This window comes from Oryzias melastigma, linkage group LG14 (assembly GCF_002922805.2).
Source record: "Oryzias melastigma strain HK-1 linkage group LG14, ASM292280v2, whole genome shotgun sequence".
NCBI classification, from domain to species: Eukaryota; Metazoa; Chordata; class Actinopteri; order Beloniformes; family Adrianichthyidae; genus Oryzias; species Oryzias melastigma.
In genome coordinates, this window is record NC_050525.1 from 4,390,847 (window position 1) to 4,414,884 (window position 24,038).

The 24,038-nt window shown below is 38.2% G+C and overlaps 1 protein-coding gene across 1 annotated transcript in view; it reads left to right on the top strand.

Moving 5' to 3' along the window:
- Positions 1–24,038, top strand: part of LOC112142722 (transmembrane protein 211) — a 143,992-nt gene that overhangs the window by 45,092 nt on the left and 74,862 nt on the right. The window contains exon 2 of the mRNA XM_024266261.2: positions 4,829–4,967. Within this exon, the coding sequence (XP_024122029.1) occupies positions 4,829–4,967 (139 nt within the window). The remainder of the gene's footprint in view (positions 1–4,828; positions 4,968–24,038) is intronic.

Consider the following 24,038-nt stretch of genomic DNA (forward strand, 5'->3'; position numbering starts at 1 on the left):
GTGTCTTAAATCTTGTAAATAAACACATAAAACAAACTTTCACAAAGATTGGGTAATTTCATGATTTCACTTGACTCATTTCTGCTACTTTTTTAAGTCGTTTGAGAAAAAAAATCTTAAAGTTTTGAGCTGTACACTTACCTGCAGCATTTGATAAACGTGATAAAAACACAATCCTGTTGGATTTTAGATGACTTGTTAGTGTAAAAACGTTTAAGGCACGGCAAATACTGCGCTTTTAGGTAGACAATGATATCACTCTAGATTTTAATACATCTAAAAAGTACGTTAATAAAACCTTATTTGACTTATTGCGCTAATAAATATCTTACTAACACCCCAAAAATACACTAATAATCTTTGTTAATATGTTAATAAAGGTTGATAAGGAATCTTATTATAAAGTATTACAGAAAAATGTTTCTCAATTGATGACTTCCATTTGTGTTCTTTGACTAGATTACATGGAGAACAAAACAATTTTTAACACTTTCATGGAGTAAACTGGGAGGTATGGTCCTGAGCTGTGATTTTAGGGGGTAAATTCAACGTCTATTTTGCAGATAAAGCAGAAAACCATCAGGAAGAGCGGAAACAGTCGTGAAACAATGTCGTCACGTTTAATGTTGTCACGGATGACAGGGTTAAAGTTGCAGTGAAAATGAAAGTTACAAGGTGTGCAATAATTTAGGGGGTTTGCTTGACTTTGTGTTATAGTTTGATCACAAATTTGCAAATTCCTGGAGGGACTGCCAAATGTTCATTAAATGGACCATGTTGGTGCTGTATCAAACAGAGAGGCACTGTTTTTATTTTATTTCTTTTTAAAATAATAACTCTGTAGAGGTGTAAAAGGACCCTCAGGTACAGTGGATTACCCAAAGTGCTGTGTTCATTGACTTAACAGGTGTGGGGAATTCTCACTGTTCTGTTGTTTTTTTAATTCAATAAAAATGTATGAGCATTCTTTGCACTGGGCCCCTCAGATGTTGCTCCTGGGCCTCATGCAGGCGTGGGCGTCTAATTGAAAAGCCCTGCAGCAGGAAGTGATTAGCATGGTAAGTTAGCGGTGGTCATTAGTAACTGTCAGACAACTAATTTTAATAAATACATTAAAACAACCAAACAAACCATTAAGTGAAACGTGATAAACTAAGAACCTGAATAGTTTTAGTAGAGAACCATGACAACCCTGGAGACGAGGGGACTACCTGGAAACTGTGGTCTAAAATGTACAGAGCGATTAACTAACACAAAGGAGGCCAGTTAATTGAGCTTAAGTTGGTGTGAAACTCAGGGAAGCAGAAAACAGAACATGATATGAACAGAAAACAAAGTTTGGTTTAATGTAATCAACCAAGAAAAGCTAAAATGAAAAAAAACAATTTGAAAAAAAGTAGACTTAAACAAAGTAAACAATCTGAAGTTTGGCAAGCCGCGTCAACCAATCAGGAACTCAGCTGTGGGCAAGTGATGTTTTTAGTGACTCGATCAGCCTGGAGAAAACAAATTCAATATGACTGATTAAAGCAAGGGATTTTGTTCTGAACTTCCATCCATTTTCTTAACCCGCTGGGGCTGTGTTGCAAGATATTGTTCCAGTTACTGTTGGCTGAAGGCAGGATTCTCTCTAGACAAATTGCCTCCCTGTTGCATGGAGCAATCACGCCCGCTACGCCAGGCGGGCAGCTGAGCTTGCTTGCTCGCCTTACCGGATCCCAGTGGTGGAAATTGCAGCACAGGGTGGCGAAGCTCACTCTATACGCGGGACGCCCGAGCGGCTGGCCGGCAGCCAGAGAGCCGCTGCGGGATAGGGAGGCAGCCTTCTCACGCCTCTAACACCTTGTCTTATCTGATTTTCATTGAGATAATTATAAAATTATCCTGTAGTTTGATTCTTGTTTTTAGTTTTCCCCTCTAGAACTAACGTAGGACATAAAGTCATAAAACTGGGTCACAAAAACACGTTAGTAGAGGCGAAAAGCTGTGTCATTCAGACGCCGCCGGAGGAGTGAAGCTCACCTTACTGGGAGAATCTCTGAATGATCTCATGAACCCAGACATAGAGACAAGATTATTAATGCTTTTGTAAAACTTACAAAAAAATAAATCATACCTGTTAATATCCTCCGTGTCTTCCAGGCATTAGTGACAAATGCACAGACACCACTCCATGTAGCGATCTGGCTAAAAACATTAGCTCCTACACGCGGCTGAGGCGTCAAACACATTTTAGAACAGGCGTTGAACACTTAGTTCACTGCGCGGGAAAAGAGAAACAGCAACGCGAATTTGACACGCAAATCGCGTCAAGGCTACTCAGCTCAGCATCACAAGCCACACCCCCTCAGAGGAGATTTTGGAAACTTCAGATGTACAAACTCCTTCCAGGAAGAATTTACGCTGCCAGCTCCACCCCCAGGCTTTTATTTGTCTAGACAATGTATTTACCAATCCCTATTTATGCTTTTTTGACTCAATGTGTATAAAGTTTGTGCGGTCAAATCAAAGTCAACTGTGTTATTATCACAGTGTGACTGAAATCCCACTACTTTTGTAATTCCCTTTACTGCCGTTGTTATGAGCTGCCAGAACGAGCACATTACATTTCCTGTCATGCTCGTAAATCAGCCTGCTTTCATTCTTCCCTCTTTCATGTCAGTCACATCAGGGACAGGTGTAATGACATGTTGTTGGGTAGTAATTTCCACACACCTGTTAATCATTTCCCCATGATTGTCTGTGCCTGCAATGATAATCACTTGTGTTTTGAGATGGCAGTTTTAGGTGGACCGTCTCCTTTAAATCAGCTGAGAGGGGAGCTTTTGTAAAGCTGAAGAGGCAGACCAAGAGGCTGAAGGGGAAGCAGGAGGACGCACAGTCTGTGGAAAACCCTCCTGTGCACACATATACCTTTCTTTTACACAGTTTGACATGAGACATCTTCAACTGGCCAATCAGAAGCCTAAATGAAAGTATGTTGTCTCACGTTGGACGTTGACAGATTCTCTCAAGTCTGCTTTCATGTGGTAGAGGTGTAAACTTCCAACAAGACATTTCACATGCTGTAAGACAAGAGTATTCAAGAAAAAGTAGGAACTCTTGGTTCTATTTACCACACAACCAAATGTTTCTATCTGAAAATGAAGGGGGCTCGCTAATGTGAAACGAATACAAACAAAAATATGTTTTTTTTATTTTAATTTTGCCAATATTTTCCTCTTTAGAGATGATCTAATTGTTTCCAATCATATCCTCAGTCCAACATGTTTTTTGTTCAGAAAGCTCATAACTGCTAGATACCAGACCCAGTTTTCCTCACATCTATCTCGAACTGCATGATTCAGGCAAAGCCTCAGCGTTGTTGACACATCATAAACAGAAACAAAAACTGCATCAAGGGATTGTTCTGCAGCTTTAAACTCTACCTGATTTAAGAGGAAACCTCAGAAATCCAGCTTTGTATTTAGTTATATTCACAAAGTTTCCATAAAGACATTTTATGAACAAACCAAACGCTCATAATTCTTTTTTTGGTTTTACCCCAGAACACTTCGGTGTAAAAAGTTACTCTATCACTTTTTACAGGTAATTTTTACCTGATATAAAATAGCCAAAAAAGTATTTGTCATAAAAATAGATCAAAATATGATGATACATTAGAGTAGTTTTCTTTTATTTTCAACTGTGGTTTATGTAACAAAATGGAAAATAAAGACATGGGATGATCCTAAAATGTTTGAAAGTTACTGAAAATTAGGAATTTGAGAACAAAAAAATCCTAATAATAATAATAATAATAATAATAATAATAATGGTACTGTAGATTTGGGCTTTGGTCCATCCATTCCTGGGAGATGTGAGACTTTACCCAGAGACCCATGACACTCAGAAAAATGCAACATATTGAAAATCTTGCTCGGGTGAAGATCACTCCGTGGTAGTGGTCTAGGGTTAGAAAACTAAACTGCGCCCATTGCTGCCTAATTACACGTTTGACTGGAACAAGAAATGATAATTCACACCCAATAATTCACTTTCTCAGTAAATAAAAAAATCCAATCTTGTTTTGGTGTCACATTTTATACAAAACAGTTGACACTTTGATTTTCACTTAGTGACTGTCAAAGGAACTGTGCTGATGTGTATTGGACAACCACTTGTACCTGCGTCGCTTTGAATTGCCCAAAATCTAATAAAGTCTGGGTTTTCTCAAAAGAACAGTTTTTTAAAGCAGATTCTCCTTGGAGGATTAAAGTATCCAATATCTCATGATACTGGCAAGAATTTCAGGATTTTTCTAAAAAAATTAATAGGTTTTTAAAAGCGTCTTGCCTATTTTACCCTTGTTCCATATGGAATCTATGTTTGTCTAAGTACTTTAATTTCAGCATCACCTATTGATGATTTTTTTTATGGCCTGCTCCTGTCCTCCATGTTTTATTGAAATTGGATACATCACAGAATAAGCTCATATTTTCCCACTTAATAAAATACAGTAAATGTTCAGCTTTCAACCCTTTAATTAATTTGTCGTACAAAAATTGAAATCTTCTCCTTTTATATGTTAGCATTAATAATAATTTAATTGCAACGTAAAAATTGAACTAATTACTATCTTCTTGGCTTTGAGAAATGGTGTCAAAAGCAGCAGAGAACCTTCAACAATGTGCTTTGCAGGTACATGGCAGGCTGGGCAGCTTTCCACATTTGCTGCTCCCACTTGTAAAAATATGAAATTGGCTCCATTGGTGTAGTGCTCGGGGACTTTGCAGTTGAATTCATGCAGCTCAAATGAAATTGTTGTGTGTGTTTGTGCGTATTTCAGACCAGTGCGGTGCTGTGTTCGGGAGGGTGTGCTCTGCTGGCAGTCAGCTCCCTCTTGGCCATTATCACTGTCTTCCTTCCCAGCGGAGGATGTGAGAGGAGGGCCTGCACCCTGGCTGGATACATGCAGATGGCTGCAGGTCAGTTAAAAACACAAATTCTCTCTTTTGATGACAAAAACTAAAGAAATGGAAAAACGTCTCTACTCTGCACTGCATCCTTCACTGCCTCTTCTTTCATAGTTTCATCCTGAAAGAAAGACTAATTACCTTGTTTTAGATGAATGATAAAAAAAATCGCTGGCTTTGTAGTCCAAGTCAAAAGGAAAAAACTGAAGATACAACTCGAGGACAGATGCTGCTAGGCAACGAGAGTCTGCATGGCAGGGGTGAGGCGCTGAAAGGAAACTGAGGATGGATTTAGAGACTCCTGTAAAAAGACAATTACGCCACCTTAACACAGGTCATTGGTTCAGGGCTGCATGTGACTTATCAGGCCACCTGTAATCAGCCTGTAAACATTATGTGGTCTTGTCAGAGCTTTCAAAGCCAGAAACTCTCACAAGCACAGGGCTTCTGTCACTACATAGTGCAAGCCCTCAAATTCTTGCCTCCCCAAAACATGTATTTATTTGCAGCTGGTGCGTTCTTAGACTACTTTTCTACTCTTATGGATGAATGTATGGTTCATATCCCTGAGACCCTCAGCAGTATTTTGTTTAATGAACTGCACCGTATATTGGTTTGATGTGAGGAACTCGTCATGGAGCTGTGAGTCTCCTTCAAGTTCATCAACCTGCTCAGATCAATGTTATTTACCTCTTTATAAAACCCGACATTTATTTACTGTATTTTCCACACTGTACTATATCTTTATTTTGAAAAACAAAAATAGCCCTTATTGTCAAGAGCGCCTTACAGATTGCTGGAGCTGGTTGAGCTTACCGATGTCAAAGACATTTTGAAAGACACACAGCTCTCTGTCAAAATATGAGTCTTTATATTTTATTTTTACAAGTTAAAACAAGGTAGGATGTTATTGTGAGTACACTAATAGGCCTAACGCATAGTATTGTTGGAGTGTTTTTTTATTTTTACTTTTTACGTGTTATTAACACAGTTGGGAGTTAGCATAATCATACTAACATTTGTTTTAGCGGTATTAGCCTGTTTTATTATGTGTTGCAAACAAGGGTTTTACTAAACATGCTAATGTAGCTAACATGTAGCAATGTTTAAACTGTGTTTTTTAATATTGTTACTCATGAGACTGAGACACAGTAACATTTATTTTAGAGATTTTAGTCATCTTTATGTATTTCAAATAGCGTTGAGACTTACAGGTGCTGTTAATATGCTAACGCAGCTAACGAGTAGCGGTGTGCTTTTTTAATGTGTTACTAACAAGGTTAGGAGTTAGCTTAGTCAAAGTAACATTTGTTTTAGCGGTATCAGCATGTTTTTTATGTACTGCAAACAAGATTGGAAGTTACACATATAGTTCAAAAGCTAACGTGGCTAACATGTAGCAATGTCGAAGTGTGTTTTTTATGTTGTCACAAGGCTGCGAATTCGCCTAATCACAGTAACATTTGTTTTAGTGGTATCCGTCTGTTTTTTTATGTATTGGAAGCAGGGTTGAGACTTAAAGGTATTGTTACTTTGCTAACACAACACACGAGTAGCAGTGTTAGACTGTGATTTTTTTAAGTGGTATTAACAAGGTTGGGAGTTAGCGTAGTCACAGTAACATTTGTTTTAGCGGTATCAGTCTTTTTTTACGTGTTGCAAACAAGGTTGGGAGTTACATGTATTGTTAGCATGCTAACATGGCTAACAGTTCTAATGTGGCTAACACGTAGCATGTTACAAACAAGTTCTAGGCTATGTCCAAATCCTCACCCTTCTCTCTAACTATAACAACACTATATAGTGCAGGACTATCGTGTGTCCTGGATTTTAAAAATAAGTTACTGCTTTTTTTTTTTTAAACCGACAATCATGACGTCACCACTTTCACAAAGTAAAAATCTGATCAATACGAGCATTTTACAGCATTTGTTTATGACTCCACTGTGTTCTGGTGGTTAGAGCATTGATAGTTTATTTAAAAAATCACATTTAAACACAATTTTTCTGCATAAAATGTTCAAATGCAATACATTGTGTTCTCTATTCGCCAATCTAGTGAGCATTGAGGCACATTGGTTTTTCGCAGAGACCTCTGGGATATTTCTTGTGCACTCGATTTTAGAATGATAGATTTGGCCTGCACTAAAAAATGTCAAATGCACAATATAGTACACTATATAGTGAGTAGTGAAGAAATTCAGACATTGTGACTGTGAACCCGGTAATAAACTGACAAAAGTCTGACTCTGTCTCGCCTCATGCACATTATAGTTCGGTGCACCTTATGAAATCACTTCAAATTAGATAATTCATTGACGGTGCACTTTATATTCCAGTTCACCCTATAGTGGGTAAATACGGTATGTCACCACTTTTGATCAACAAACAGCTGGTTTTTCTGGAAGCAGTATTTAAGCATGAAAAGAGAGGGGATCAGTGAGGAGGCTTTAAATGATATGAACATAGTGGAAACTGGGTAAGAATTTATAGTAGAGCTTGTTGGTTTGAGCTAAATTCTCATGTTTCTTTGTGGGACTCATGAATCAAATCAATGCAGCTTTGACAAACTGAGATCAAACTTGTGGTAAAGTAACAATCCTGAGGCTTTTGTGTGTGTTTGTATGCAACATTGTTCTGTGTGTCTGTTGAGATAAGAGGCCAAACACATCAAATAAGAAAACAAAGTGGAGATCTGCAGCTTTGTTCTAATTCCAGGTCGACTGTTGTCTAGATAGATGAAGATTTAACAAAAAAAACACCCAGAAGGGCGGATCAAAGCAGTCTTTGTTTTATTCCCTAGTACTGCAAATGTGGGTGAATGTGTTGATTATTCTGTCAAGATTTACTGACAGAAAATAACAACCTGTTTAAATGTTTTTTTTTTTTCTTATACATGCTTTTAATAGTGTTTTTTTTCCTGACTAGTGATTTTTCAGTATTTTTTACAATACACTAGACCATAATTGGAGGCCAGTATTTCACACTCATTTGTTGTTATCAGTTTGTCTGGTCCGGGAACAGGAACCGCTCTCAGACCCATTTTTCAGAGTGATCACGGTTTGTTTCCGATCGGACTACGCTCCGCTTTGCCCTTAGTTTCCTCTGTCTGAATACAGTCCATGCTCGAAGTGGAACAACTGGACCAAAACAGCCACCGTAGCAGAGCATTACGGAATGCAAACGTAGAGCTGCAGACAAACGGGGAGCAGCGATGCAACAGCAGCGTATTGAACTTTGGTCAGATGGATGCAGGCTCATTAAAACAAATTTTAACATTATCGTTATAAGTTCTTAGCTGTTATCTCCTCAGTAACCTCCTTGCAGCGTGCCTCTGCCATACCAAAGCATCAGTAAAAAGTGTTGTAATTGACGTGGATACAGAAGTTCAAAATTGGTCAGTGAATTTTAAAGTTTAAATAAGTGAACTATTCCGACAAGGATTACGAAGCATAGAACTTCCATGACTCCACCTGTAGTTGTAATTCCTGGCCAATGGCTGAAGAGGTCTTTAGTCACATGGTTTTGTTCACAGACTTAAGTTCAAAACACACATTTCTGGCAAAAACCAGTCTGAATACGACCAAATTAAACTGATTTTTCCAGTCTGAATACACCCTAAATATTTCTTCCCTGGGTCTTGGTCGTACAACAGACGATCCAGTTTTTTCAGTTTTGTCCATCTCTTTCCTGAACTTTTAGATACTAAGTAGCTACAGATGGTCACCCTCTCTGAATCTGGTTCTGCTGGAGGTTTCTCTCTATATCCTCTGTTTAGGGAGAGTTTTCCTCCCTACTCTCTTCCTTTTCTGTCAGGAAATTCAATAAAAACCCTTTGATTTCTGTTGGTCCCTCATATAGTTCATTAGTATATAATTAGGTTAATCTAGAGTTGTTAGAGATATCTCGACTGACTTTAATAACATGATTAAAAACTCTGTTTTTTTGCCTTTGTATTGTAGTAGTATTGATGGCTCTGTAGTATTGATGGCCGAGGACCCCACACAGTCCTCAGTTAGCTTGTGAATCGTTTCAGTGTTTGACGTTACACTAAAAGAGACTCATTTGAGAATTATAGGGAAAGGATGTTTTTTCTCTCTACAAATAACAGCATGGCTGAGCTTTTCAGAGGCTGAACAGACAGTTGACTCTTGCACTGACATGAACAAAGGGAATAGATTTGGTCTTGAGTGATGCTGAAGGCAGCAGCCGGACGAAGGCTGAGCGTGTACTTTATTAAATTGAAAGATATGAAACTGCTGCTCAAAGATAACTAAAAACTATCATTGCCAGATTGGGCAGTTTCCCACCAAATTAGGCAGTTTTAAAAAATGGATGGATGGATGGATAGATACTGTATACGTCCTCCATCATGCGAAAAATACTACAATGGCATATTAAAAACACAATTTTCATTGGAGTAGCATTTCAGTCAAATCAGGTAACAAATAATTAATGATTAATTAGTTGTGAGATCTGGTGGTTTTAGGTGACGTTTGGGTTAGAAACCGTGACTCTGTCTGGCAACAGTGAAAGCAAAAAATTTGACCATGACCTGTCAATCAACAATCCCACCATTCACTGGGCTTCTAACAGGCTAGTCATTAAACGGATCCAAGTGTAGTTAATTTCCAATACAAATACCTAAATTGCAGCTTCAGTGCTGGAATCTCTGTGGTTTTCCCTTAAATGTTGAAGAGCTCAATCATTTGAGAGAGTCGAGCTGTTGTCGGGGAGGTTTGGGATCTTTCCCAGATGAGTTCCAAACATATACGTTGTGTGGTATGTAAAAGCATGCTATTACATCTCGTCTGGCGTGGAAACGCCTTGGTTTCCATGCAGTTAAGCCGATGGAGGTAAGTGCAAACAGGGAGGTCTGAGCTGAGAAGAAGGAGGTCATAAAGATACTTTTCAGATAAAATTACACCTGTGATGAACACAAGTTTTTACTCAACACCTCTAGGATTTTTATTTGAAAGAACTGCCTCTTTCTGATAATCAAGAATGAAAACATCAACTGTGTGTAAAGGTTCTGCATATATGTTGACAGACTTTTAAGGCTGCATAATTAAAGGCAGGAAAATTCCTGTTCAAGGTAAAGCTGCCCCGCTCTTTCTTTTCCCAGACTTGTGGTCTTGTGAGTGCAGTCCAAAATTAGATGTTAACTCCATTCAGAGGTTGAGCTGCCGCACGGCTGACGCGGCTGCCATCAATGTTTCATGCTCAGAGCGAGGGAGGTAGACTTTTCTGGAGCTCCTGCAGGGAGCTTATTCTCCTGTCATGCATATTTCAGCTAGTGCTTCTTAGTGGTCAGCATCCATTAGGTTGGACGGTTGGATGTAGACACCACTTTCTTTCTCTGCACTCTTCCTGTGCCCAGACACTCGGCATAGTATTTTACATAGACGCAGTCATTCCAGCTGTCCTCTTTTGAGTAATAGTTTCTGTGCGTTAATTCCTGCTGGTATTATTAGTACATTTACTGTGAGTGGAGGGCAGCTGAGTGCAAAGTTTGAGGCGGCCGTGCTGCACTCAAGCAGACTCGGTGCCGTTATCTGTTCAGGGTTGGAGACACGTCACACTCGGCTGAGTGAACATGCACTCTGCAAATACTCGGGGCTCCGCTCAGCTGTGTTCACATTAGCATACAGGCAACATTTGCTTAATGTGATTGTGTCTAAACATGGTGTAGATTTTAACACCTGCTTTTTTTTAATGTTTTTATTGATTTGACTGTGAGTTTCTCAGCTCTAACAGTAATTTGAGGCTTTCTTTGGGAGATTCACAAGTTCAGAACTTGAAAGAAATCTGCCTGAAGTGTTTGTTTTTCTGTTCTGACAGAAACACGAAGCTCGTTCTCTTTTATTCTTTTTCAACTTGCACAGTCAGAGTTGTTTATGTTGCTCCGGCTATGATAGCAGGAGAGGCATCTGGTGTTTCAGCTGCATGATGAGATAAAAGGCAGGGATTGAATCACACTCTGAGCTGAATCATTTCTAAAGTTTGTCTTTATTCTCATCCCCTCCTGCAGTGTGAGTTTCTTGCTGTATATTTTCAATATAACCGAGAGGGAAGTTTGGACATCTTTGCTTAGACTGCTGGTCCCATGACCTGCTCCTGGATGGAGGGAAAACTGTGGATGGATGGATCAACCTAATGGTTCAGGCAGGAGATTTCAAAATAAAAGTTTGAAGAAGATTTAAAAATTTCTGCCTATCATCGAATCTTAATACTTGAGTAAAGAAGTTAAGCAAAGAAATCATAAACAATTAATTTAGATGCAAAATTACACATTTTAAATCAGTTTTTTTATTTTGCATATTTATATGGAAACACAAAAAATAATGTTGCAGAGCCCCAATCACACTCACATTCACACTTAGGGGCAATTTAGAGTCACAAATTAAACTAAGAAGGATATTTTTTGAACAGTAGGAGGAAGTCAGAGTCCCACACATGCACGGGGAGAACATGCAAAGTCCACACAGAAAGGTCCCCCATTGATGATTTTGTCCAACAACTGGGACTTGAACTAGAGGCCAACCACTGCTCCACCGTGCAGCATATGTAACGTCAGTGTAAGAAACTAAAACGCTTCTATCAAAGTCATAGTTTTAATCTCTGAGATTTGCCACAGATTTAAGCATAAATCAGATCCCTGGTATCTGCAGGAATGATCAGATGAACAATCATGTGTTTATGGTTAACAGAACGATGGAGGATCAAAAATGAAGACCGCTGTCATTCTGGAATAAATATGTATGTTCTCCAGATGACAGAATCAAACAAAAGAGATTCTTGCTTTGATGCTTCTGTGTTTGCTGCCAGGCGGTTGTCACAGCGATGACTCTGGAATGTTACGATCTTAAAATGCAAAGAACACTATCACGGTTACAGCAGCACAATATACTGCACTCAATGCTCAGCCTCATTCCACAATTTCTGACTCCAGTCAGAAGCAATTACTCACTGAAACCAAACATGGTTAAGTCACACTAAGGATTAGGTGTGGATTATTCATGATGCACTTTTCCCAACATTTTCTTAACCATAGTTTTTCAACCACTTTTAAAACAGCAAAAAGCTCTACAGATATTCAAAATATCCTTGACTTATAGCATCTTTTGAATTAGAACATTTTAATATAAACCTATTGGTTTCTGTTGATTTCTCAATTCAAGCTAAACTGGTCAAAAACTTGGTTGTATCTGTGAATTTAGAGGCCTCTGAATCCGTCTTCTGGATTCCACTCTCATCAGTGAGAGCCTCTCTATATTTCATTCAAAGAGGAAACAGAAAGTGTTCTCCTGCGTGTGCGCTCTGTAAACACACATAAATCAAAGTTTCCGTGTGCAAGTTTCAAGCCGGGACTGCTGTGTCAGCATTCCCCTGGGCAAAGCTGCTATGCAGATATCCTCCCGAAGCGCGGTGATGAAAATGGGAGAGCCGCTTTGATCATAACACTTGCTGTGTTATTTCAGCGCTGCTGTTTGCAGTCAGAGCCCATACGGTACCTGAGCCATGTGTCAATCATCCCCGCAGTACAGGCAAATGCATTTTCCATATCGGGAAGGATACGCATGGCAGACTCCAACAATGAAGTAACACCTAGTTAGTTTTTCTTTCATCGCTGCGTGAAAAAGGAGGATTTCATGGCACTTTTAGAGCCTCTCTTTTGGGAAAGCCTCAGATTGAAAGAAAGCATTTTCCTAAGAAGAAAATGTGACTTGAGCATCGTTCTGTTCTGTCTGTCATTGTTGGGCTCAATTCAACTGCCTTCAAGGACAAAATGCTAACACTCTTATCTAGTTTTTCAGCCTTAAATATCTGAAAATGTCTCGTTTTTGTTGATAAGATGATAGATGTTTTGGATTGTATTCTTTAATTTATGAACAAAAGCTTTTTGAGCTTCAAGTAAATGTTCAGTTAATCATTTCTTCCTGCTTTTTTTCTGTTTTCATTAGACAATCTTTGACTCAATCTTTGTCCCATCTCAGTCCTTTGTTGTCTTCTTTCCTTAGACTTCGTCTTTGTTGCAACGACGTAGGGAAAGGCTAGGCCCTGCTTATAGGGTATTAGCAATTAAAAAAACAGATTTATTATTATTATATTTTTGCTGATAGTTTCAAAAACTGTTTTTCTGAGGCTGATATCCAATATTTAAATAATTGTTGTTATTTATTCAAAATGTATAAAATCACAGCAAAAAAAGCTATCTTTAGTCAAAGAACTCAATGCAAAACAGGAAGGCCTTTCCAAAAAAACAAATTTAATTTATCAAAAAACTCATAGTTCGCTTTTGTTCAACTTAGTTCTGAACATTGACAGCAGTCAAAGACCTTTTCCAACCATTTGGCCGATCAAACGGTTGATTGTTTTACCGTCTGGTTTCAGCTTGATAACTTGTTATGAAAGGTTGCCATTATCTCCAGCAAACATCAGCTTTAAACCTTTTGTTTCGCTGAACAAACCACCATCTCTTTGGTTTTGCTTTTGCTGTTCTCACTGATAAAGTATTTTTGGTGCAAACGGACAGGCTGTCACAACGTTAATCAACATGTTAAAGTCTGTCAGGCTGAGATAATCCGATTAGGCGAATTGTTTCTTGATCATAAAACCTTTTGTACTGCGTTTTCATATTAGTTTTCAGTGTCATTACAATTCTGGATCAAGGTTTTGCACACAAACTGATATATTGAGAATAAAACGTGTTAAATCTCACTAGTACTACCTTAAAGGGTTCAACAATTTGGGATATTACATATAAAATAAAAATGTCTTGATGTGCACTTTTATATTAAGCACATGTACTGCTACGCGATAAAATGTCTTAAATGCCATTTTTTATTTTCTACTGGAACTAAAACTAATGGCAAATAAAACCATATAAAGATCTTAGACTTTCTTTATAACATAAGTCCTAAAAGAAAAGACCTCTGAAAACCAGGTAAAAGTAAAGCCACATCTCAAAACCCATGACTGAAACAAGAAAATTATGTCACTTCAGGCCGTAATAGTTTAGAAAAGTAATGTAGAGATTTAGTTACTATTTATGGATATTCAAATTAAATGTATCTGATCAGGTAATTAAAGAGCTTTATTTTTAGACACTAGACTGGACACATTTGGTTCAACCAAAGTGAACTAGAGCTTGTTTCCCACGATAATCCAGAACACATTTTCGGTCTGGACCGGAAACCGCCCTCAAATCCCACCTTTAAGGAGGTTTTGGTTAATTTCCAATCAGATGGGACGTCTGGATAGACTCAGGGCTCGGAGTGGAACAACTGAACTAAAACAGCCCCTATAGTCTGGCATTATGGGATATAACCAAAGTAGTGGAGCAACAATGAGACACATCCACTCATAGAAATGTGGTTGAATGAATGCAGGCTTATTAAAACAACTTGTAACTTGATACAGATTGATCCTCACACTGTTTTTTGACCGTCTATGTGTCATAAACACTTATCGGCGTACCTTCGTAGTCGTAGTCTCCTTAGTAACCACCTTGCAGCATGCCTCCACCGTACCACTGTACCCATACTAAGTGTTATACCTGACCTTGATACAGACGTTCAAAAATGGTCAGTGAAATATTGGGTTTGAATAAGTGAAGTATTCCAACAAGGATTACAAAGTGCAGGAATTCCTTGTAATTCGTGGCCAATGACTTAAGAGATCCTTTGTCACTTGGTTTTGTTTAAAAGACTTAGTGTCAGGGGTGGTGGTGTAGGACCCGAATGCAGGAGACAGGACATGGTGGCAGAAACTCAAAGATTTACTACATTAAGTCAAACATAACAAAACCAGGAGAACAAGCCAATGATGTGACAGAGCAGATGACCTGACACTGAGACACTGAAGACCAGACACTTAAATACATCGAGGGGGAACAATTACACATTATAATTTGCACAATTTGCTTTTGTTTTTTATTGTATATTATTTCCTTATCTTTTGTAAATATAGCTTTTTCTCTATATGTTAATATTTTCTGTATATGCCTAATGCTGCAACAGCCTAATTTCCCAGCCTGAGATGAATAAAGTACTTCTATTCTATTCTATTCTATTCTATTCTATTCTATTCTATTCTATTCTATTCTATTCTATTCTGATTTACTAAATGAAAACAGCTGTGGATGATTAACTTGAAAATGGTGAGACTGACAGGGAAAACAGAACATGACAGAACCAGATCACAGACTCATGATACTTACTTCAAAACAGAAATGCCAGATTGACGACGGTCTGATTACAGACCAAATGCAAGGTTCAGGACTCAATCCAGACCAAATTAAGCGGACTAATCCGGACCAACTAACCCTTCCAGTACCATCTATACACACTAAGAATCTTTCTATACCAGGTTTTATCCATTGGATTCACACAATTTTGAAATTGTGCTTTTGGGCTATTTTGCACATCTGTCTGTCTGTTCACTCTACTGCTGACCCACATCAAAGTTCACTTGCAAGTGAACCTAGAGCTTGGTTTTCAGGTAGAACCAATTGTTTTTTTTAACTGCCACAGAGGTCAGGTGAGCTTTAACAATACCAAATACCAAACGTGTAAGTATTGTGGGTACCCACACTCTGATGCTGTTTGACTGAACAAAGACACATTGTTTTTTTTAGTTTAGCTTCTAAAAAAGTTAAAATAATTACAACTAATTAGCTGATTAAAAACCATAGTAGTAGTTAGTTGCAGGCATTTTCTCCAGATGAGCTTATACTGGCTGTGTACTTTTGTGAGCTCTCGTGAACAAACAGAAATTAACAGTCTCATTAAAAACATTTACTCTCCGCTTCATCTACAAACAAATATCTATTTTTTATACATTTCCACATCGTTGATTTATTTGTTGTTGCCGCTGTGTCACAGCCTCATTCACACATAATGCAAAAATACCCATATGTGTAAAGGGCGCCGTGCATTTACATATGAATCAAAGCTACAGTGTGTTTGTGGCTCATTGGTCTAATCTGATGTCTACTGTAATTATGAACACAGCAGCGCTTGGCTCGGCTTGTTCTCTGATACATTACCCACGAAAACCACAGTAATTGGACCACTAGTCAATTAGAGGCATGCTGTAATTAAGAGCGAACTTTCATCCTATCCCATTTATCACTTTTCTTTTAATTTACTGGAAAGGTCTTTATAGACTTTGTGCAAGGGCAGTCCTCCAAGATTAACAGTTTTCTAATCTATCTTTAATGCTGCCTTTTAGACGCACGCCTGTGCTTTGAAACCTCCTTCAAGAATGTGTGAGAGATTTCCTGCAATCTTAAGGCTTTACAATATTAATTAACCTCCAAACGTCCAACAGAATGCTGGAAATGCTTTGATTATAGGCTTCTGAACATATTCAAAAAGTGACCCACCTTAGGGTTACTTCTTCATAAACTCTTCAAATAGTGAGCAACAAATGACACAAAGACCAGAGTTCACATGAAGGGCTAGATAAAGGAAAGTGTGGGAATCACAGCTTAATTTATTACATTTGTTTTATTTTTCTCTTGTTTCTGCAGACAGAGAGGAACCAGGCTAAAACATATTTGTCTATTCCTCTCCTGTCTTGCTTTTCTTGCTTCTCCTCCGTCATTCTACGATGAAAGCTCGAGCAAACACACACTGCTTCACACACAAACGCAGTCAAAGAACCAGCGGCCATGCATATTACATGAGTCCTCCACCTCTGAAGGGCTTTCGGCTTTTTCATTTTGCAGCTCGCAGCCAAGATGATGAGGTGGAAGCCAGATACTGCACTTAATGCTGCTTCCTTTTTCCTTTGAATAAACTTGTGTTTGTGGCTGAAAATGTAACAACATCAATATACAATTTAGTGTAATTACTTGAAGGAACTGTAAACAGGAAATCAAACAAACCAATCTGTCCTTTGATGTGCACGTTTTTCTCAGTTGGAAAAGGATTCTCTTGGATTTTTCTTGTTTTTTTATGTTGAATGTTCCTCCACACATTGTGTTTTTGAATTTACCAGAAAAAGTAGGTTAGTATTGTACAATATATTTCTTGTTTCTTAAATTATTGTATTTTTATGCACTATACGGCACGCCAGACTGTAAGACAAACTGTTGATGACTGGTTTATTTTCAAATTTATGCCATAAATAACGCAAACTAAACTATAAGCGAAACAAAAAAGTCAGAGAAAAGATCAGCCAGTCGTTTTATTAAATATGTTCACAGTAACTCTAAAACCTGTTTGTAACAAGCTGCACGTTAGCCACATTAGAATCGCATCTACGTTAGCATATTCACAATACCTGTAATTCATAGCCTAGTTTGCAACACATTCAAAAAACAGACTGAAACAAACATTATTGTGACTACGCTAACTCCCAACTTTGTTAGTAACACTTTTAAAAATCACTGTTCCGACATCGCTACACGTTAGCGGTGTTAGCATATTTACAATAACTCACAATCTTGTTTGCAACATGTTAAAAACAGACTAATCCTGCTACAACAGACGTTATCGTGAGTACGCTAACTCCCAGCCTTATTTGTAGCGTTTACAATAACACCCTAACCTTGTTTGGGGCTCACAAGAAACAGACTGACACCACTAAAACAAATGTTACTGTGACTCTGCTAACTCCCAACCCTGTTAATAAGACGTACAAAAAAAACACAGTCCGATATTGTTACATTAGCCACCTTACCACCCGACCTTGTTGGCAGCATGTAAAAAAACAGACTGATACCGCTAAAACAAAGGTTACTGCGACTATGCTAACTCTTAACCCTGTTATTAACATATACAAAAAAACACAGTTCAACATTGTGACATGTTAGCTTATTTAGAATAACTCCCAACCTCGATAAAAAAAAAAAAAAAAAAAAAAGCACAATCCAATACCGCTGCATGTTAGCATGATTACAATGACAGAGGACCTCTCAAAATTGCTTCAACATCAGTCAACACAACTGGATTTAATCCAATTGGAGGTTCCGGATTATAAACCTCACTGACATTTTTTTTTTCTTTTTTTTTTTAGAAAAAACAAGTTTGCCTTTTAATGTCAAAAACACAGTACTTGTTATTAGCATTTCTCTAGGAAACTAGGGTGCCCATTAAACCAGAAGCAGATGCATCACTTCCACATTCCAATTTATGCTTTAGTGGTGGTACTAGTTTTCTCTGTTGATGCTCATAAGTTATAGTTATGTTTGCAGACTGGCCTACATAAGGTCGCAGTAACACAACGCCAGTGTGCAAGCGTGTGTTTGGGTTCCTGCAATTCCCACCAGTGTTTTCTTGATGAGAACAATGAGCTAAGATGAGTCATTGTTATGTCTGCTGGATTGCAGCTGCTTTAGCGTAACACACACAGAAACACACATCCGAGTGTTCATGAGTGCCCCTCTTTCCGTCTCATTTTGCTTACGCGGTTTATCCTCTCCTCCTCTGGCAGTGATTGATCCTCCACTCAGAGGCGCCTCCTCAGTGTTCAGCTTTCAGAGCTTCTGCAACTTTGTCCTGTTTTTGTTTGTGCCATCTGTGTTGTTAGGAGTTTGTTTTTAATGGCAGAATGAGGGTTTGGGACTGCTGGTAGCTGTCAAACACGCACCATGATTGATTAGCCTCGATCATTTATGATTTCCCTATTTGCATGAGGCAAATTAATGTTTTTGCCGTGCTCAGAGGATCGGACCGGATCTGGCATTTTTGATTGACTGCATTTATCTCGGACAACATTCTGTCTGTGCAATGGAGGTAAACCAATAAATCTTCTCTTCAGAACCAGACAAGCCGTGGCTGCTGACCTGCTGAGCATCTGCATACTTTTGATCTGAAACAACCTTATTTTACCTCCCTCTGTTTCTGTTTTAAATAAAGTTACACTAACAGGATTGCACATCAAGCTAAAAATAAAACAACCCTAAAACCAGCATTTAATTGGTGACTTTAGTGTGACATTTAATGTTGATTTTGGACCATCTGTGACTATTGATAATTAAAAAGTATAACTAGCATCAAACCTATAAATAATTACTGCTGTTATCAAAGACTTTTGATGACTTTCATGTTGGTGTTTCATTTTTTTTTAATCATTTTTAATTTGTGTAGTTGTAGATTTGTCAGGTTTAAACAGATTTTCTTGCTTCATTCAGTTATTTTTTGATTAAATTATTTAGTTCTTTTGTATTTTTTTTTCTTCTGGTTATGCAAAACCAAAATTCAATGGGAAGTATTTGAGTCAGAACAGCTGAAAAAGAGGTTTAAACACCTGAAGGGAGAGTAATAAACAGCACTGTGACAGCTGTAAAGACTGAAATGTCAGATTTGGTGTGAAAGTAGCATGAGTAAGACCTGCAATGGCTAAATAAAATGCATCAAATGTTAAAAACAAGCCATGATGGAGAATTAAAATAAAAAATCCAAGAAAAAGCATCTAAAGACACACTCGCTCAGCTGAAAAAAGGTCATTGGTAGTCCTTTGATGCTATATTTTAATAACCAGCTCAATTAGATCTTTACCTGAACAAGTACAAAAAAAGTACCAACTATTATTTTAGTTGTATAAGTCAATGAAGTACTATTAGAAAGAGACTTGGAGGGAGATTTATACACCATAAGAAGCAAAACAATCTCGAGTATGATGCTGGAGCTGGCATCCTTTTAGTTTGGCTGCTCTATATAAGAAACTTGTCTTTGATAGAGTTATTGGTTTGCGGGACACAGGAAGACGGGGAATTGGACCAATCTACCAGAATTGAGCAGTTGAAATAATAGATTGTTCAGATGATCAGTTAACACCAGCGTGAAGAGCAAATTCATTCAAATCTATCAAAGAATTTGATACATCTTGGAAAAAATATGGAACACTCTGACAAAAAAGACTGTTGTGGCTGTGAAATAAACATGTCGGATCATGACCTCCAGACCTAAACCAAACTTAAGGGCACCAAAGTTTGACCTACAGTTTTGTTAGAGGACATGGTTTATCTGTCCAAAAATCCCAGCACATTTTTAACTTTTCCTCCTTTGTTCTCATATCATGGATCATCTACACTGAAGCTTCATCCATCAGGTACTGAACCACCTGATCAATGCACGATCCAGCTAAACTGGATGAATTCACAGCAACAAAATCAATGTCGGACACAGGGACACTTCAGTATATTTTATTTAGACACCACCTTTGTTCATGTGCAAGAATCGTGTAACACAAATCATGTCTTGTTTGCTCACTCCGAAAAGAGTTGATAAGGTACCATTGATTTTCCTGCTGCTCCCTTTAACATCATGTGACCTTTTTGTGAGTAAGTTACGACTTCTTGTCTTCACAACATAACTGACACACACAGACATGGGCTCATGTTAGCATGCGCATTAGCATGGGTGTGAGCGTTTCTGTGAGCTGTACATTGACTCTATCACCTAAAGGGTAAGCCTGTCTTTTCTTGAATCTCACTGTCCCAGCTTGCCTACAAATACACTTTTCTCTACCTGTTTTGTCCAGACCACAAGTGTGTGTGAGAACATAGTAAAATGATATCTAAATTGCAGCTCAAGAACATACCCACGTGTGAACTGAAAGATGTTGCTCTACTGTCTACATCACTACGTACTGAACATTATTCTGGACTTAAGTTGTTTGATGGTCTGTTGATCTGTATTTTTATGTGTGGACAGTATCAAGCCTCTCATCTATAGATCCTTTGTTACGTTCTTTGATTATATTTCCACTTAAAATTTCATAATGCAAATTTTTCCTCGTACTATGAACCCAAAAAGCAACATAGTAGTCCCACATAATCATACTCACACCTCTGTGTTTCACTGTATAACTGATATTTGTAAGGAATAATAATGGTTTCCCTGCATGCCAAAAGGCATAAACATGAAGATGACTTTCACAATTTATTTTAATCGCGTCTGCCTCTGAGGAGGTTTTTTGTGAATGAATCACAGTTTTATTTAGGGAATGAGCTCATAAGTCATTGTGGAAAAGTCACTAAAGACTTTTGTACGACACCAACAGCACGTCTACAATAGGATAGTTTAGAAAAAAAATGGAGCTCATTGTTGACAATAAACCTTTCCGAGCTTCTAAAATCCTCCACTTCCAACCACTCCTATGTTTGTTTTAGATGAGTTACTTCTTCAATTATCCAAGACAAAATACATTCTTTTGAAATCACAAAGAATGATAAAAAGTAACTATGATATACAAAATCCTTTGAAGTTTTTAGAATGATACCAATAATGCCAAACAAGAGAATAACCAAAAGGATTTTAATTTGACAAATGTTAAAGTTTGCCTTTTTAGTTTAAGCATTGCCAGCAGTGCAGTCACTGTTGGTCACGTGACTCATTTAATTTGAAAAAATTGTTTCTGTTGCAGTTTTGTGAAGTATGTAATTTCAATTTGCCTTGAAAACCACCTCCTCAAAACACAAATGTTTTATTTTGATAAATTCAAGTTTTTTCTAAATTGTTGTGTTTATATTATTGCAAATCCAATTTGCGCAATTTCATAGTCAATGGAAATTCTGCTATTTTTGCTTAAAACCTCATGGTTCCACTTGAACTGAAATATTAAGTTAGCATAAAAGCTAGAAACACTTCCTGTTTTCAACAACAGCCTTTGATTTTCTTTTCTTTTTTTTTAGTTGCACACTGTCACTCTGTACTGAACTCTTAACCCTCTAGACCTGAGATAAAGAAAATCTTTTTTTTTAAATCAAACTGGTTTGTAGCACACATGCCTTGAGTCATCCTGTGTTTGTTGGTCTCTCGCTCCACTGATTGATCCTCTGTTGGGAAGGATGCTCCCCAGTTTATGATCCAATCTGTTGCAGAAAACACTCTGAAGATGGAGGAGATAGGAGACTGAGAGATCTGTGTTTCCTCTCCACTCCCGCGGTTCCCAGCACAGGGAGTGGGGGGAGGGGGGGTCGGGGGAGCCGGCAGGCTGAGACCAAGCAGATTAAGGCTGGTCTCGGCCAGCCGCCTCCTTTTCTTCATTTCACTTCTTTCAGCGGGAAGGTGACTGTGGGGCCAAAACAAGCAGCCGAGCACAAGTGAAGCACATGTGAGACGAGAACAGCCTGACAGCCACAGTCCTCCCCCAGAACCTTTGATTACCTGTTTGATGGTGGGGGCTGGCAGACTGTACTCCCTATAGTGTGAGCAGCCGTTAGGTAGTTATTCATTCAGTAATTGGATAGATTTCATCTGTAAAGGTTTTTCTGAATGATCGGAGTTGATATATTTTTTCATCATGTGTGATGGAAAATAAAAAGTTGTTTGTTCGCTTTAATCAGCGAGGAGACGCTTTCATCGATGCTACAGGATACGTTACATGAACAATCAGCCTGTATGAAGATCTGCTGGGAAAAAAGCAGCTTGTTTGGGCCGTTAGTTTTCAGTGCGTCTGAGGCTGCAGAAGAAGAAAAACCCTGTTTAAAGGGTGGGATAGATGTGAAGATGATGTACAGAACAACCAGCTGCCTCAACAAGCCCTCCCCCATCTGTGATGGCTTTGATATAGAAAACATGATGGCCTTTTTTCCATTTTACTTTTGAGTCGCCTTTGTTTGCTCTTCTGTAGTCTATGCTCAGAATCAACCAAGAAGAATAAATGTGAGACATTTTGAATAAAAACATAGAATATATAGATGTTCAAGTCCCACTCCAATCATCTTTTCATTTATAGTAAAAGTGTTTTTAGTTATGATCATGCCATTTTTATCCAAAATAATGTCTTTTTCTGGGACATATTTTCTGCTGAGCAATAGTTCATTAGTCAACTTTTCTTTTTTAGTGAGGCTCGATTCATTTTCTTGGTTTGGTCCATGGTCATGAAAATGTGCTAATGATTTTGGAGGAAAACTTACTTTATTTTGGTGCCTGAATCTTTATGTTTTGAAGGATGAACCAGCAGAAACCTGAGTTTTAAACTCATTTTTTTGTGTGTTTTGGTAGCTTTTTAACCTGATTTTCCCTCTTCCACTCTACCGCAGTTACTAGGGCTGGGTATTGATTATAATTTCCAGAAACGATTCGATTCAATTCAATTTTTTTATTCTTCCATTCAATATTGAAATTACACATTTACAAACATTTGTTTAGAAATACATTCAATACATTAGCCTGCTATATGTTTTGAATACAGTATATTAATCAGATACAGTTCACATACTGTAAAATTATTATAAACTATTATTAATTATTAATATCATGCAGAGTTACATGGTTTCTCAAAAGGAGAAGTTCTAACAAAAATGTTCAGATCATTAACATTGTAAAAAATGTTCTGTTTCTGTTTTCAACAGATTAATCAATTTTATCAACCCATCCTTAACGGTTAAAGCAGGTTTTAAAGGCTAATCAACCACAGCTATTGCTGGTTCACTTCATTATCCCTGAGTGTATTTCAGGGTGTATTCAGATTTGCACACACTAAAGTAAACCAGAGTTCGTTTCCCCCGATAATCCGGAAAAAGCTTCAGTCTGAATACACGTCAGCGGACCCTGGTGCGTGACCAGGATCTCGGGTCCATCTTTTGAGGTGGTCTCGGATCGTACAAGTTTTGATCCGGAACAGAAATCTCCAGTAGATCCCAGTCTACGAAGGTTTATGACTCAATCTGGACCAAATGAAGCGAACTCTGTCCGGAGCAAATCATTTTTCCAGAAGTTTGAAACTAACTACACACAAATGTCTAAAAAGTATGCACAAATCGCATAATACACACACCCAAAACCTCATTTTCGCACAAATCAGATGTGACACTCGTCTCAGAGTTTCTTGTGTAAATGATGCGTCTGAATGCTGCTAGAATACTGGGTCATCAGAGTTTTCTTATGCGCCTCATACACAGTCAGTGCACAGAGCTTCTCCGCGACCTCTAGTCTCCAAACCAGCGATAGCAGCAGCAGTGGAGGTCCTTCTGAACACCGAGCGTAGAGGGTTGATCCGCCCACCGGCCCGCCCGAGGCGCTGCCTGGGAAGGTACTGCAGAGAGGAAGCGAATAGTTCTGGAAAACATTTTTTTTAAGTGAAGAGTGTTTTCTTTTGAAAGATCATTTTATATTAATTATA